Genomic DNA, 13,048 nt, shown 5'->3' on the forward strand with positions numbered 1-13,048 from the left:
CCTCCCCGCTGTGCTCTCTCTCCAGCCCCATAAATTGCTGTTAACTGCTTCGAGATGATCTTTGGGCTCAACTCTTCACTTGAGCAGGTCACGTCTAAAATTGCCAGGAACAATGTGTGTGTTCAGGAGTGAGGTGGGGAGAGGGTGGCCATTCCATACTACTTCCTGAGAAGAAGGGTTTACCACCGAAGGATCTCCACACCGAAGATCAGGGCAGCGGTGTTGAAGTGAAAAGAGAAGTCTCTACAGATACAGAGGTACAGATGTTTGGTTGGAAGGAAATAGTTCTAATTAGGGAGGAGAGAGGGAGAGAGAGAGAGACAGAGAGAGAGAGAGACAGAGACAGAGACAGAGAGAGAGGAAAATGAGAGCAAAAGAGTGAGAGTGGGCCGGAGTGATAGCACAGCGGGGAGGGCGTTTGTCTTGCACGCGGCCGACCTGGGTTCAATCCCCAGCATCCCATATGGTCCCCCAAGCACCGCCAGGAGTAATTCCTGAGTGCAGAGCCAGGAATAACCCCTGAGCATCACTGGGTGTGACCCAAAAAGCAAAAAAATAAAAATAAAGAGAGAGAGAGAGAGAGAGAGAGAGAGAGTCCTACAAAATAAAGGGATTATCCAGTCACTGGGCCTTGGCATGCTGGAAGATCTTTGTGTGTGTGTGTGTGTGTGTGTGTGTGTGTGTGTGTGTGTGTGTGTGCACACTGGGATTGAACCTGGGGCCTTCCCCCATCGGAGGCCTGTGCTCTACAACTCAGATGGGGAAATGCTCCAGAAAGAAGTCTGTAGGTCTGTAGGGCTGGGGCCAGAGCCATAGTCCAGTGGGGAGGGTGCGTGTCCGCTCCCAGGCACCCCACCTGGTCCCCCCAGCACTGCCAGGAGTAACCCCTGAGCACTGCCGGGTGTGCTGCCCCTCACACAAAAACAAAACTGATCCGCAGAGCAGTGAACCAAGTTCTGTTTACGTCAGCAAGTCGAGAGGCTCGAGTACATCAGGCGTCAAACTGACGAGGGGTCCCTCAGCAGCTCTGTGCCCTTCCACGTGGGTAGGTCGGGGAAACAGAGAGCGGGAAGGGCGTGTTCACCTTTTAGCCACTGCACCTCTCGGTCAGACTCCTCAACACTCAGGAGCTCCTCATGAAATGGTTCCCTGGAAAACGTAAGGACTTGAAAGAACAACTCAAAACGGTTCTGTGTAGCCTGGTTCCAACCAGGAATGTACAGAAGACAAGGGGCCTGAGAGTGTGGTGGGTGGGTGCTGTCATGCGCGTGGCTGCCAAAGATTCCACCCCCAGGACCCCATATGGTCCCCTGGGCCCCGTCCCGAGAACTACTGGGTGTGGCCCCCAAACAAAGGAAGTGTACCGAGTTAGCAGGAAGAAGTTTCCAGAAAAAGCAGGTGGAGTTTCACCTTGACATTTCCCCACTAATTCAATAATGTGCTCTAGGGTATCAATCGAACTGTTAATAAAAAAAACAATGAGGGAACACAGTCACGCCCAGGAAAATCTGAATATCTATTTTATTTGCATTAGAAAAGTATCACCTACGTAAAATGTTGGTCCCATTATTTCTCCTTTACTGCAATCAAACTTGAATACCTGAATTTCACTTAAATCCAAGCAAGATCATACTTGACTTGGAACAAAGGTCACATTATTGGCTGAAAAGGAATTAATCTGAATACTTAATTTTATTTCCATTAGAAAAATACGACCCACGTAAAGTGTAGGCCCAGTTAGTTCTCCTTTGCCGCAGTCAAAACTCAATACCTGGAATTTGTTTCAATCAGAGCAAAATTAGACACGAGAAGCACGAAGTCCACAGAGTGAGAAGGGTAGAAATTAACCGGACTAATTGTCATCTCTGTCACTTCGGGAGCAGGAATGCGTCTTGCCGGCGCGTGCCTTTGCTGTTCTTGATCCGAGTGGCGATGTGGCGAGTGTCACGGGTGTGATTTGTGGCCTCCGTGACGGGATTCCTCACCTAACCTTCATTCACACCGATTCAATCACGTGGCATTTTCCGCCAGAACGGCAGATGGCCCCTCTGGCCTGGGTCGGAGATTAGCCGTGCAAATTAAGGTGTGGATTTGGAAGCGGCGTGAGGCCTCCGGACTAGAGGACGCTGGGGCCGCTTAGTCATGCTGTGGTGAGGGGGCCCAGGAGGGCGACGGCTTCGATCTCCACCCGGGCTCCCTGCAGGGGACACGACAGAGCCTCGCTCAGGTCATTCTGGACAGACGTGCGCCAAGAAGGCAGGCGAGGAGGAGCCCCCCCCCCCCCCACAGCGCGTCTGTCAGACTAATGGGCCCGGCCCAGACACATACTCCGTGGGTTCGAGCCCGGGCCCCGAGTCCCCTTCCACAGTGGCACCTGCCTCAGCTGTTGGTGCCAAGAGTCCCAAGGAGCAACCCAGGGATGCATGAGGGAGCCTCACGGAAGAGCGATGCTGACATCACTCGGGGCCCTTCTTCAGGGGACGGTTAAGGTTGGAGGGGTTCGAAATGGATTTTGAGATGCGTTTTCCCATGGAAGGTCTAGGTCTTTTTTTTTTTTTTTGCTTTTTGGGTCACACCCGGCGATGCACAGGGGTTCCTCCTGGCTCTGCACTCAGGAGTCACTCCTGGCGGTGCTCAGGGGACCATATGGGATGCTGGGAATCGAACCCGGGTCGGCCGCGTGCAAGACAAACGTCCTACCCGCTGTGCTATCGCTCCAGCCCCGGTCTAGGTCTTTTTGTTGTACAATAGACAAGTAAAATGTTTTACGGCAGAGCTCAAAGCCTTTGCCCAATATGGAACTCAAGGAACTTGAAAATGACTCACTGGCCTTTTTTACTTTCTCTCACAGATTTCTCTGCACTTCCAGGCCACACCTGGTGGTGCTCAGGGACTGCTCCTGGTTGTGTGCTCGGGGATCCTATGTGGTGCCAGGGATTCAGACAGGGGTCAGCGGGACGCAAGGGAAGGGCCCTCTCCTCTGCATTCTCCCTCCGGCCCACTACTTTCCCTCAGTTAGAGGACTGATTCGGTCACATTTATGTGTGGCCTTCACTGTGAAGACCAGGCTTTAAAATGCCTTAAATTCATCATCCCCCCGCCCCCCCACACCCCCACCTCCCCATGCACATCATGTTGGGTGTGGCCTTTTAAGTTCTAAATTCTTGGAAATCAGGGATTATTTCATATATATATATAAAAACTCCCCCCATGGTGCTTCGGCTTTGGTGGTCAGCCAACAGCGTGGACCCGGACACGGTGTCCCCGGCACCCGGAAGGTCCTGGAAGGTACTCACTCTGGGCAATGCGACCACCTGGTAAGCGGCTCTCGCAGGAAAGTTGCTCTTGAAAACTGCAATGTAAGAAATTCCATTTTAGTCGTTTGTTTTTGACTGTGCACCAACCCTCCAGACCAGACAGGACAACGGGAAGTGCCTCCAAGACCAGTTCTCAGATACCAGCAACGTTGGAAAAAAAGCAGCTCACGTTCATCGCTGGAGCGACAGCACAGCTGGTAGGGCGTTCGCCTTGCACGCGGCCAACATGGCCGACCCGAGTTCGATTCCTCCGCCCCTCTCGGAGAGCCCGGCAAGCTACCGAGAGTATTCGATATGCCAGACACAGTAACAACAAAGTCTCCAATGGAGACGTTACTGGGTCCGCTCGAGCAAAGCGATGAATAGCGGGAGGGCCTTTACCTTTACCTTACCTTACGTTCATATTTGTCTGATAAAACACTCTGCCACATCACTTCAAATTTTATACTCTCAGAAACGTCTCAGCGTTTTGGAAAAAGAAAGCAAGCACACAGATTCTGACGCTTTGATCTCATTAAACATATATGTTTTGTTTTTTTGGGGGGTGTGTATGTGTGTGCGTGTTGTCAGGGCCTGAAACTGGGGCCTCCTACATACAAGGGAATTGTTCTCTTGGCGAACTATACCTTGGGTGGGGTGTGGCTTTAAAAATTATTTTTTTAAATTTTTTGTTCCTGCCTCTGTGCTCAGAGATCACTCCTGGTGGGCTTACCCTAGGGGGTGCCGTGGATCAAACCCAGGTTTGCTGTGTGCAAAGCAAGTGCCCTACCCGCTGTAGCATTGCTCCAAGCCCAGCTTTTAAATTTCATTTTATTTATTTATTTATTTTTGCTTTTTTGGGTCACACCCAGCGATGCACAGGGGTTCCTCCTGGCTCTGCACTCAGGAGTTACTCCTGGTGGTGCTCAGGGGACCATATGGGATGCTGGGAATCGAACCCGGGTCGGCCGCGTGCAAGGCAAACGCCCTACCCGCTGTGCTATCGCTCCAGCCCCAGCTTTTAAATTTTAAAGAATTTATTTAGGGTCCCGCCTCACAGTGCTCGGGGGCTCTTCTGGTGTCTGTGCTCAGGCCTGACCCCTGGTGGTTTGCTGGGGACTGAACCCAGACTGGCCACAGCTAAGGCAAGGGCCCAACCCCCACCCCTCCCCCATGCTCTCTCTCTGGGCCCTCTTGGTTCTCTCTACAACGGAAATGAGGAGTGCGGCCGTGCTACTCACACTGCTTGTAGACGTCGTTGACAGTATTGAAGTCGTTGATGTCTGCCAGCAGGACCGTGGTTTTCACCACTGGAAGAAACACACACTGGCATTAGGCTCTGGCATCTGGTCCAGGCTCAAACATCATGAACAAAAAAAGGAGAAAGACCACCCCACCATCGCACTAACGTGAGGCCTGGTGCTCGACCTGGTGAAAACGGGACTCAAATGAGAAACACTTGAGAAAGCCACGAAGTTCTGGCATGACCTGGGACCGGCCGCCATGGGCGCTTCCAAAAGACCACAGAAATAGTGGATCGGAGGGGTGGGGGCTGGGCCGCCCAGGTGCTCACCGTTCGTGTAGTCACAGCCCGCGGCTTTCAGGATCTCCCCTATGTTGGTCAGGGCCTGGAAGCATGGCAGAAAGACACCCAACGTGGGATTAGAGTGTGGATGGCTTATGGACACCCCCCGGATGCATTATGTCCCAGGAAAGGTCTTTGCCTCAATGACATCTGACGCCTCCCAGGCCACCTGCTCACGAGGGCTCCATCGTGGGTCCCTGTGATGGAACGTGTGAGTCCTGTAACACAGCCCACGTTGGCCCTTTCCTTGGGGGGGTGGGGGGGGGAGAGACTCGAGTGTCTTTTCTCCCTGCTGATCTGTGAAGTGCTCAGCCAACGACCCCTACACCCCGGTCGGCATCCCTCACGGGGTTCCCAGTTCTGCGTCACAATAAGGATGAACTTGGGAACACTCAACAAGGTTCCATCTGATTCTTATTATTTTCGGAGGGTTGTTTGGGCCTAAGTGCATTGCTCAGAGCTTACTCCTGGCTTTGTGCTCAGGACGGATCATCCCTGGCGGTGCTCAGGGATCCGTATGAGATGCTGGGGATGGAACCCGGGCCGGCTGTGTGCAAGAAAAGTGCCTTCACTGTACTCTTTTTCTAGCCCCTAGGTTTTGGTTTTGGGCCACCCCCAGTGGTGGTCAGGGCTTCCTCCTGGCTCTGGGCTCAGGGCTCACTCCTGGTGGGGTTTGGGGGACCATATGGGATGCTGGGGATCAGACTTTGGTCAGGCTTGTGCGTGACAATCTACTCGCTGTACTATCACTCTGGCCCCAAATTTCCAGCTTTCTGTGCACACAGAACTGTCGAGTCGTGCCCTAAGTTATGTACAAAGCACTGACCAGTGACCGGTTGTGCCAGGAAGCTCTCAATACTGCAGAGCGCTGAGAAGGGACTTACCTGTTTGGTCTCTGCCACCACGCCTCCGGGCACCATCTGGCCAGAAGGGTCCAGGCCTACCTGTCCCGAAATGTAAAGGGTCCTGTCGGCCAGCACTGCTTGACTGCAGAGAACAGAAACCCGGAGTGAGAGGTACATAGGAAGCTACGGCCCCAAGCAGAGGGTCTCTGCTCAGACGTGCCAGGCACACAATGTTCGAGCCCTGGTGTGCCTGAGCAGAGGTACGTGAGTGACAAACTCGTGCTGATTTTGGGACATTTTAAATGATTGGTATGGGTTTCGGTGACACCCCGAGATGCTTCAGGATCCAGTCCAGGCCTCCTGTATGTGAGGTATGTGCCCTTTGAACTGTCTCCCTGGCCCTGAAGGACCTATTTAAGGAAACAAAGGCAAGCCCCAGCCTGAGAAGCAGTATCTGCAAGACATACTTTGGCCACAAGAATCTCTGAGCTTTTGAACTCAAAGATCGTATCTAGAATCTATCAAGAATTCTTGGAGATGGAGAGACAGTACAATGGGGAGGGCACTGGCCTGCATGAGGCCAACCTGGGCTCGATCCCCGGTACCACATACGGTTCCCTTGGCCCCACCAGGAGTGACCCCCTGAGCACAGAGCCAGGACTAAGCCGCGAGCACAACCGGGTGTGACCCAAAATCCAAAAAGAAAAAAAAATATCGTAAAACCCAAAGTCTGAAGACGACCCAGTGAAAAAGTGGGCGTACGGGAGGAACCGGTAATTCACGGGAGACTCAGGGGGAACCGGTAATTCACGGGAGACTCAGGGGGAGCCTCTCTGTCATCATCAGTATTAGATATGCAAACCCGAACCACAGCCAGCTATTACAAGGACACGCCCCTGGGCGTGGGTGGGGAGGGTGAGGGTAGAACCCACAGACGCTGCTGGCGGAAACGCCATTTGGAACCTAATCTGGCAGTTTCTCACAAATGCATATACTTACATGGGTAATAGTACAGAGGGGAGGGCGTTTGCCTTGTACACGGCCACCCTGGGTTCGATCCCCGGCATCCCATAGGGTCCCCCAAGCACTGCCAGGATTACACCTGAGTACAGAGCCAGGAGTAAGCCCTGAGCATCACCGGGTGTGGCCCAAAAAAGCAAAAACCAACCCCAAAGCACATTTACAGTTGGCGCAACTTGACAGAACAGCATTCGCCTGGCATGTGAGGCCTTGGATATAATTCTTGGCAAAACACACACACACACACACACACACACACACACACACACACTTTGTTGTAGTCAAAAAAAACCCCCACTCAAACATCCCCACTAATACCATAGTTCTGGCTAAAGGTTGACTTCACATATATGGAATTTCAGACGAGACTGAATAAGAAGAAAAGGAGGTAGATCATGGGCGGGACTGACCGCGTGGATGGGAGGGCAGTAGAGGGGTGGACACTGCTTGTGGTCAGGGGTGCAAAGCTCAGGGAACCCTGCGTGGGCAGAGGGTGTATTCTCGTGTCACTTACACCTCGGCAAACTCTATACCAAGACCCCCGAGGAGAAGGAACCGTCCTGTGGAAATGCCATTCCTTTGAGTCCTCGAGGGCTGGGGCTTCACTGTGCAAAGCGGCTTCCGGGGAATTCCGTAGTGAGGACGCTATGTTATGGAATCATGATAAAATCGCAGATAGAATGGCACTGACTTGGCCTATTCCCCCTTGGCAGCTGGGTGGCCCCCATCCCCCAGAGGCCACTGGACAGTCAGGACTGGGCCCGCAGTGACGAGACACGTGGGGCCCCATGAGATGGGGGAGGAACCGGCCCTTTCCTCCCTGTCCCAATGAGACCCTGAGTCACTGCCCACGAACGGCCTCTCTGGCTCCTGACCAAGCTGCTTAATGGCCATGATCCCAGAGACTCAGGAACAAATCTGGGAACCCAGCAGGTTTTGGGCAGAAATCCCTCCAGATTTGTTAAAAATTCGGAATTCCAAAATCGCGCAGCCACTACTGCAGTCACGTGACATCATATGTTATTGTTAACCGGCAATAGAAAACAAATTGCCTATGGTTGCCTTTTAGGCAAATCCAAGTGTTGGGGTAAAATCCCAAATAATAATGGTGGGTCTGGTGTCAAAATATTGAATGTGATCAAAGTAGAGAGAGAGTACTGTGGAAATCATCTGCCCCACAGGTGGGGGAGGGTGTGGGATGGGGGTATACTGGGGTTTTTGATGGTGGAAAATGGGCACTGGTGAAGGGATGGGTGTTTTATCATTGTATGACCGACACTTAAACCCAAAAGCTTTGTAACTGCTCTCACGACGATTCAATAAATAAATTTATAAAGAAGAAAAAAAAAAAGAGAGAAAGCAGCACTGAGATCTGCAAAGTACCCAACAAATCAACAATTTTCAAGGACCTTCATTTGGTTTTGGAAAAAGCAAACACCTCTGTTTAAATGGTGGTCAAACATAACAGAACAGTCACCTTTGTTGTGTTCAGTGATACTCGGCTAACAGGGCCGAAGGGTCAGTGCTAGGGTGTGGGGATGCGGTGCTTAACGACCTCCAGGACCGCCCCAGCCGGGCTGGGGCAGGGGAGACACTGACCATTTCTTTTTTAATTAAAAAAATTTTTAATAGTGAGACATCATGAGGTACAGTTGCAGACTTACACATTTTTGTGCTTGGGTTTCAATTATACAATGATCAAACACCCACCCCTCCACCAGTGCCCATTTCCCACCACCACGGATCCCAGTATCCCTCCCACCCCCATCTCCCCCATCCCACCCTGCCTCTGTGGCAGGGCATTCCCTTTTGTTCTCTCTCTCCTTTTGGGTGCTGTGGTTTGCAAAAGAGGCAATGGGTGACAATCATGTTTGGTCTATAGTCTAACTTTCAGCATGCTTCTCCCGTCCTGGGAGGATCCTCCCTACACCCTTTATTTGGTGCTCCTTTCTTTATCTGAGCTCCCTTTTCCCCTAGTATGTGTGGTCCAGCCATTTTTTAGGTTTTCAATTCCATGGCATTAAGTCGCGTATTAAAAATGTTGAGCGTCTGGGGATTCTCCGCTCGCTGGCTTTCATCCAGGTCCACAAAGGACAAACCTGGAGCTTGTTAATGTGTAAGCTTGTCACACGCTGAGCTGCAACTTCAGCAAGCGGTCTGTGTCCTCCAGAGAATCAGGACACCCCAGGTCCTCTGGGGCACCTTCAACCCCCCAGCCTGGCAGCAGAGTCTACGCCCATAAGCGATTCCTTTGATCAAAACCCTTGGCAGTCCAGACGCCTGCTCATTACCCGACAAGTAGAGGCTAAGCCTGGACCGGGTGGGTGATCTGAGCCACGCGAGGTACGCCTCACAGTCAGAAAAAGGCCTCTCGCACAAAAATAATCTGAGTTGATAACTTCCGGAGCCTAAGAATCCTCTTCACAGCCAAGTCATCAGGTACCAGAACATTTCAAAATGGATCATTTTGTTTCCGGGTCCAGGGGACCAAAACACTTTCCGAAGCACCGTGGTAAGAACCGTCTACCCACACGTCTTCCCACATGGACTGTGCCCCACGGATGCTGGCTTTGAAATGCTTTGAGTTTTCAGACAATCTGGGAGTAGAAGGGAAAGGCACACACGGGTCATGTGATGTGGCCACAGGCAGGCTCTGTCCTGGAGAAGCCCTAAAAAAGTGCTGAGTTGCTAAGCTAATTAGTGACAACAGCCCCCAGAGGGGCTGAAGTCCAGCAGGTCTGACTCTTCTTGGAGAAGGCCCAGAATTTTCAGAATGAGTACTTGTTACAAATGCCACACACCAGAAGAACCCTGGACTCCAGAAGTTTTTTGTTTTGATTTTTTTTTTTTTTTGGCCACAGCTGGCGATGCTCAGGGGTAACTCCTGCCATTACACTCAGGAATCACTCCTGGGGGTGCTTGGGGGACCCTATGGGATGTCAGGGATCACACCTGGGTTGGCCGTGTGCAAGGCAAACGGTCTGCCCGCTGTACTATCGCTCCAACCCCACCAAACAGTTCTTAAAACACATTTCCATCAGGGTTTAGACCGTGGGCTGGAGTGTGTATTTTTCTGTCTCCTCTTCAGTCTATAATAATGAAGACGAGCAGATTGTCTTTAGGTGTTCAAAAGCCCAGAGGACATCGTTGTTCCCTGGACAGTCACCGCTCTTTTGCGGACACTTCCCCCCTTTCCTCGCCCACCAGGTGTATCACTTCTAGGCGTGCTTTCCCGGACAAAGAACACATTTAAACTCTACTCTTTTTCATTTATTTTTAAAATTTTGTGCCATACCCAGCAGTGCTCAGGGCTCTCGCCTGGCTCTGCACTCAGGAGACCTTGTGGGATGCCGGGGATTGAACGGGTCAGCCTTGTGCAGGGCCTGTGTCCGACCCACTGTACTTTAGGCCGGCCCTCTGCTCTGTGTTTTGTTAGGGGCGACACCCATGGGGCCATCTGATGCATGGACTGAGCGCTCCCTGCACACAGCCCAGGCCCACGATGAAGGGGCAGGGACAAGGCTAAGAGCAAAAAGATGATGGACATTCATTGTTGTTGAATTTCCTTTTTCTGCCTCGACTCTCCTGGCTGTGAGCTCTGGGATCACTAGTGGCAGGGCTCAGGGACCACCCGGGGTGCCGGGGCTCCGATCCAAGGCAGCCAATGCCTGACTTGCTGTACTATCTCTTCAGTCTCTCAAAGGAAAGTTGGGGCAAAAAAGGCAAAAGGAAAGGAAAAAGTAGGTTCTCAGCCCAGCTCTTAACCAGCAATTCCCAAGGCCGAGGTCACACGCGAAAGTTGGCACAGCGAGGACCTGGCTTTCTGTCCCACTCCTTGCCAATTCTCAGGTGCAGGGGTCTGCAGAGTTACTGATTAAGAGTGAGCTCTGCCGCCCTGACCCAGGACACATTCTGGCACCCGTGGTGTGACCTTGGATGGGCACCGTGTCAGCCTTGTGCCCAAGCAGCCTCGAGCAGTGCCTGGAGCTGAGTCAGCACCACTGAGTTCCTCTCCCGGGGGGGTCTTTGGCTCAACAAGGGAACCATTGCTTCACACAAACTCGGTGATGGCCTGGGGCTCAGGGCCAATTCGTTGTGCCTGGCTAGAATTTCATAACCCCCCACTTTTTTATTTTTGCTTTTGGGTGGGTCACACCCGGATGTGCTCAGGGGTTACCTGGTGGTGCCTGGGGGAACCATATGGGGACTGAGCTTGGATTGGCCTCAGGCCTACTGCGCTATCTCTCTGGTCCCCGTCATTTTTTTTTTCTAAACACCCCTTTACCATTCTTTGTCTTCCTCTTTGGAGTCTGTCTGTAAAGTTTCAGAAGCAGGTAGAGAAACAGAGGGAGGCCCCTACCCTGTCACCAGCTAAGTCAGCCTCGCCGCCAATCCAGCTATCTCCAGATCCCGAAGGCTGGGCCCCCTTTGGCGGGGGGAAGGAGCAAGACTGCTAATGTGGCCAGTCGCACTGGACCCCTGCAAGTGGACACTTTAGGGACATAAACCCCACAGGAGAGTCAGAACAGAGATGAGCAAAGGTTAAGGTCCTTCTGCTCCACAACACCCTAATAACAGACTTTTTGCTCTCCATAGAAAACCCCAAGCTAGGGGTGGCAGTCTAGAAAAAAATTTAACTTTGCAAAGGCAAGCGAACCCACCTTCCTTCTGCAAAGAGCAAATGGTCAGCTCCCCCAAAACTCGGGCTGGGGACCAGCTCCTGGGGGCCTCAACCGCCGCCCTGAGGGGAAGATGGGGCACCCTTGTCTGTCTCTACAAGACTCTTGGTGCAGTGCTCAAGCTGACATTCCTATTCTCCCTCAATCCCCCAAGGCTGTCTGGGGAGACCGTGGGCCAAAAATCAAAAAGAGTGCAGGGACCACCCCCCCCCCCAGTCTCCCACCCACATCATTTCCTCTTCAGGTATTTTTGTTTTGCTGTGGGGGCTGCAGCCCACAGGCTTACCCCTGGCTCTTCGGAGTCACTGCTGGTGGTGGCTGGGGACCACGTGTAGTGTGCAGATGGAACCGCGGTCGGCCACACACGAAGAGTGCCTGAACACCATACTCAAATCAGCGGCCCCTCGTTTCCCTGCGGTGCTCAGGGCTTATTCCTGGCTTTGTGCTCCAGGGTCACTCCTAGCTGGCACCAGGAACCGTATGGGGAGCCCGGGAATGAACACTGGTCAGCCGGGTGTCAGGCCAGCGCCTTACCTGCTGTACTATCTGGCCAGACTGATTTTTTTTTTCTGCTGGAGGAGGGGAGGGGGGTCTCACATATGCAGCCCCTTTTGCTTATTTTATAGTTTGGGTTTTGGACACACGAGGCGACGCTCAGGAGTTACTCCTGGCGGTGCTCAGGAGACCATATGGGATCCTGGGGATCGAACCTGGGTCACCTGCATGCAAGGCGAGCGACCTCCCCATTCTACTGTCCCTCGGGCCCATTTCCCCCCTTTTATTCCCCACGCTCTGGTATTAACGTGATTTGAATTGTTTTTTTTGGGAAAAAAAAACTAGTACAGTGTTCAATAACCAAGGTTTCAAATTCTGAGCTTAGAAATAAACCAACAAATAGAAAAAAAATAAGATTTTGTTAAAAAAAAAAAACAAAAAACGGGGCTGTGGCCTTGCTAAAACATGTTTTGGGGATGCACGCGTGCAGAGGGCTGAGCTGGACGCGCCCCTAGAGCACCTGGACGTGTCCCTGGAGCACCTGGACGTGTCCCTGGAGCACCTGGACGTGTCCCTGGAGCCCCTGGACGTGTCCCCGCAGCACTGCCCGGGCACCGAGGGTCCGGCTGCGAGGTCCCGGGGTGGGAGGTGCTCCCGGATACGACCCCCGGTCCCGGGCCCCGTTTCCTGCAGCCTCCGAAGGCAACTGACCGCGCTGGCCCCCGAGCCCCTGCACCTCGCAGCCCAGAGCCTCGGGTTACCTGTAGGGCCCAATAGCCGAGGAGGACTTGTTGGTGCTGATCACCTTCCTGATCAAGGACGTCATGGCTCAGCCTGTTGCTCTGCAGCGCCCAAGGGAGAACGAGCGCACGCGCCGGCAGCGATCGCAGGACTGAGCTGACCCAGGCTACAGTCCCCGGGGGGTCACGAGTCCTCCCCGGGGGCGGGAGGGCCGCGCTCGGCATCCTGGGACTTGTAGTCGCCACGCCTCGCGCTCGGCATTCTGGGACTTGTAGTCTCCGCGCCGCGCCCCGGTATCCTGGGACTTACCTGGGTAGTCGCCGCGCCCCGCGCTCGACATCCTGGGACTTGTAGTCGCCACCCCTCGCGCTCGGCATTCTGGGACTT

The 13,048-nt window shown here is 53.0% G+C and overlaps 1 protein-coding gene across 1 annotated transcript; it reads right to left on the reverse strand.

Annotated features, from left to right (window-relative positions):
• Window positions 1–1,497: 1,497 nt before the first annotated feature.
• RIDA (reactive intermediate imine deaminase A homolog) lies at window positions 1,498–12,842 on the reverse strand. Its single transcript, XM_056124931.1, has 6 exons — window positions 12,682–12,842; window positions 5,766–5,868; window positions 4,870–4,924; window positions 4,538–4,606; window positions 3,297–3,352; window positions 1,498–2,197 (listed from the first exon to the last, which is right to left on the reverse strand). Exons 1-6 carry the CDS (start codon window positions 12,744–12,746, stop codon window positions 2,141–2,143), a joined length of 405 nt encoding a protein of 134 aa, XP_055980906.1. The 5' UTR covers window positions 12,747–12,842; the 3' UTR covers window positions 1,498–2,140.
• Window positions 12,843–13,048: the final 206 nt, after the last annotated feature.

This window comes from Sorex fumeus, unplaced genomic scaffold (assembly GCF_029834395.1).
Source record: "Sorex fumeus unplaced genomic scaffold, SorFum_2.1 ptg000053l, whole genome shotgun sequence".
In the NCBI taxonomy this organism is placed as follows: domain Eukaryota; kingdom Metazoa; phylum Chordata; class Mammalia; order Eulipotyphla; family Soricidae; genus Sorex; species Sorex fumeus.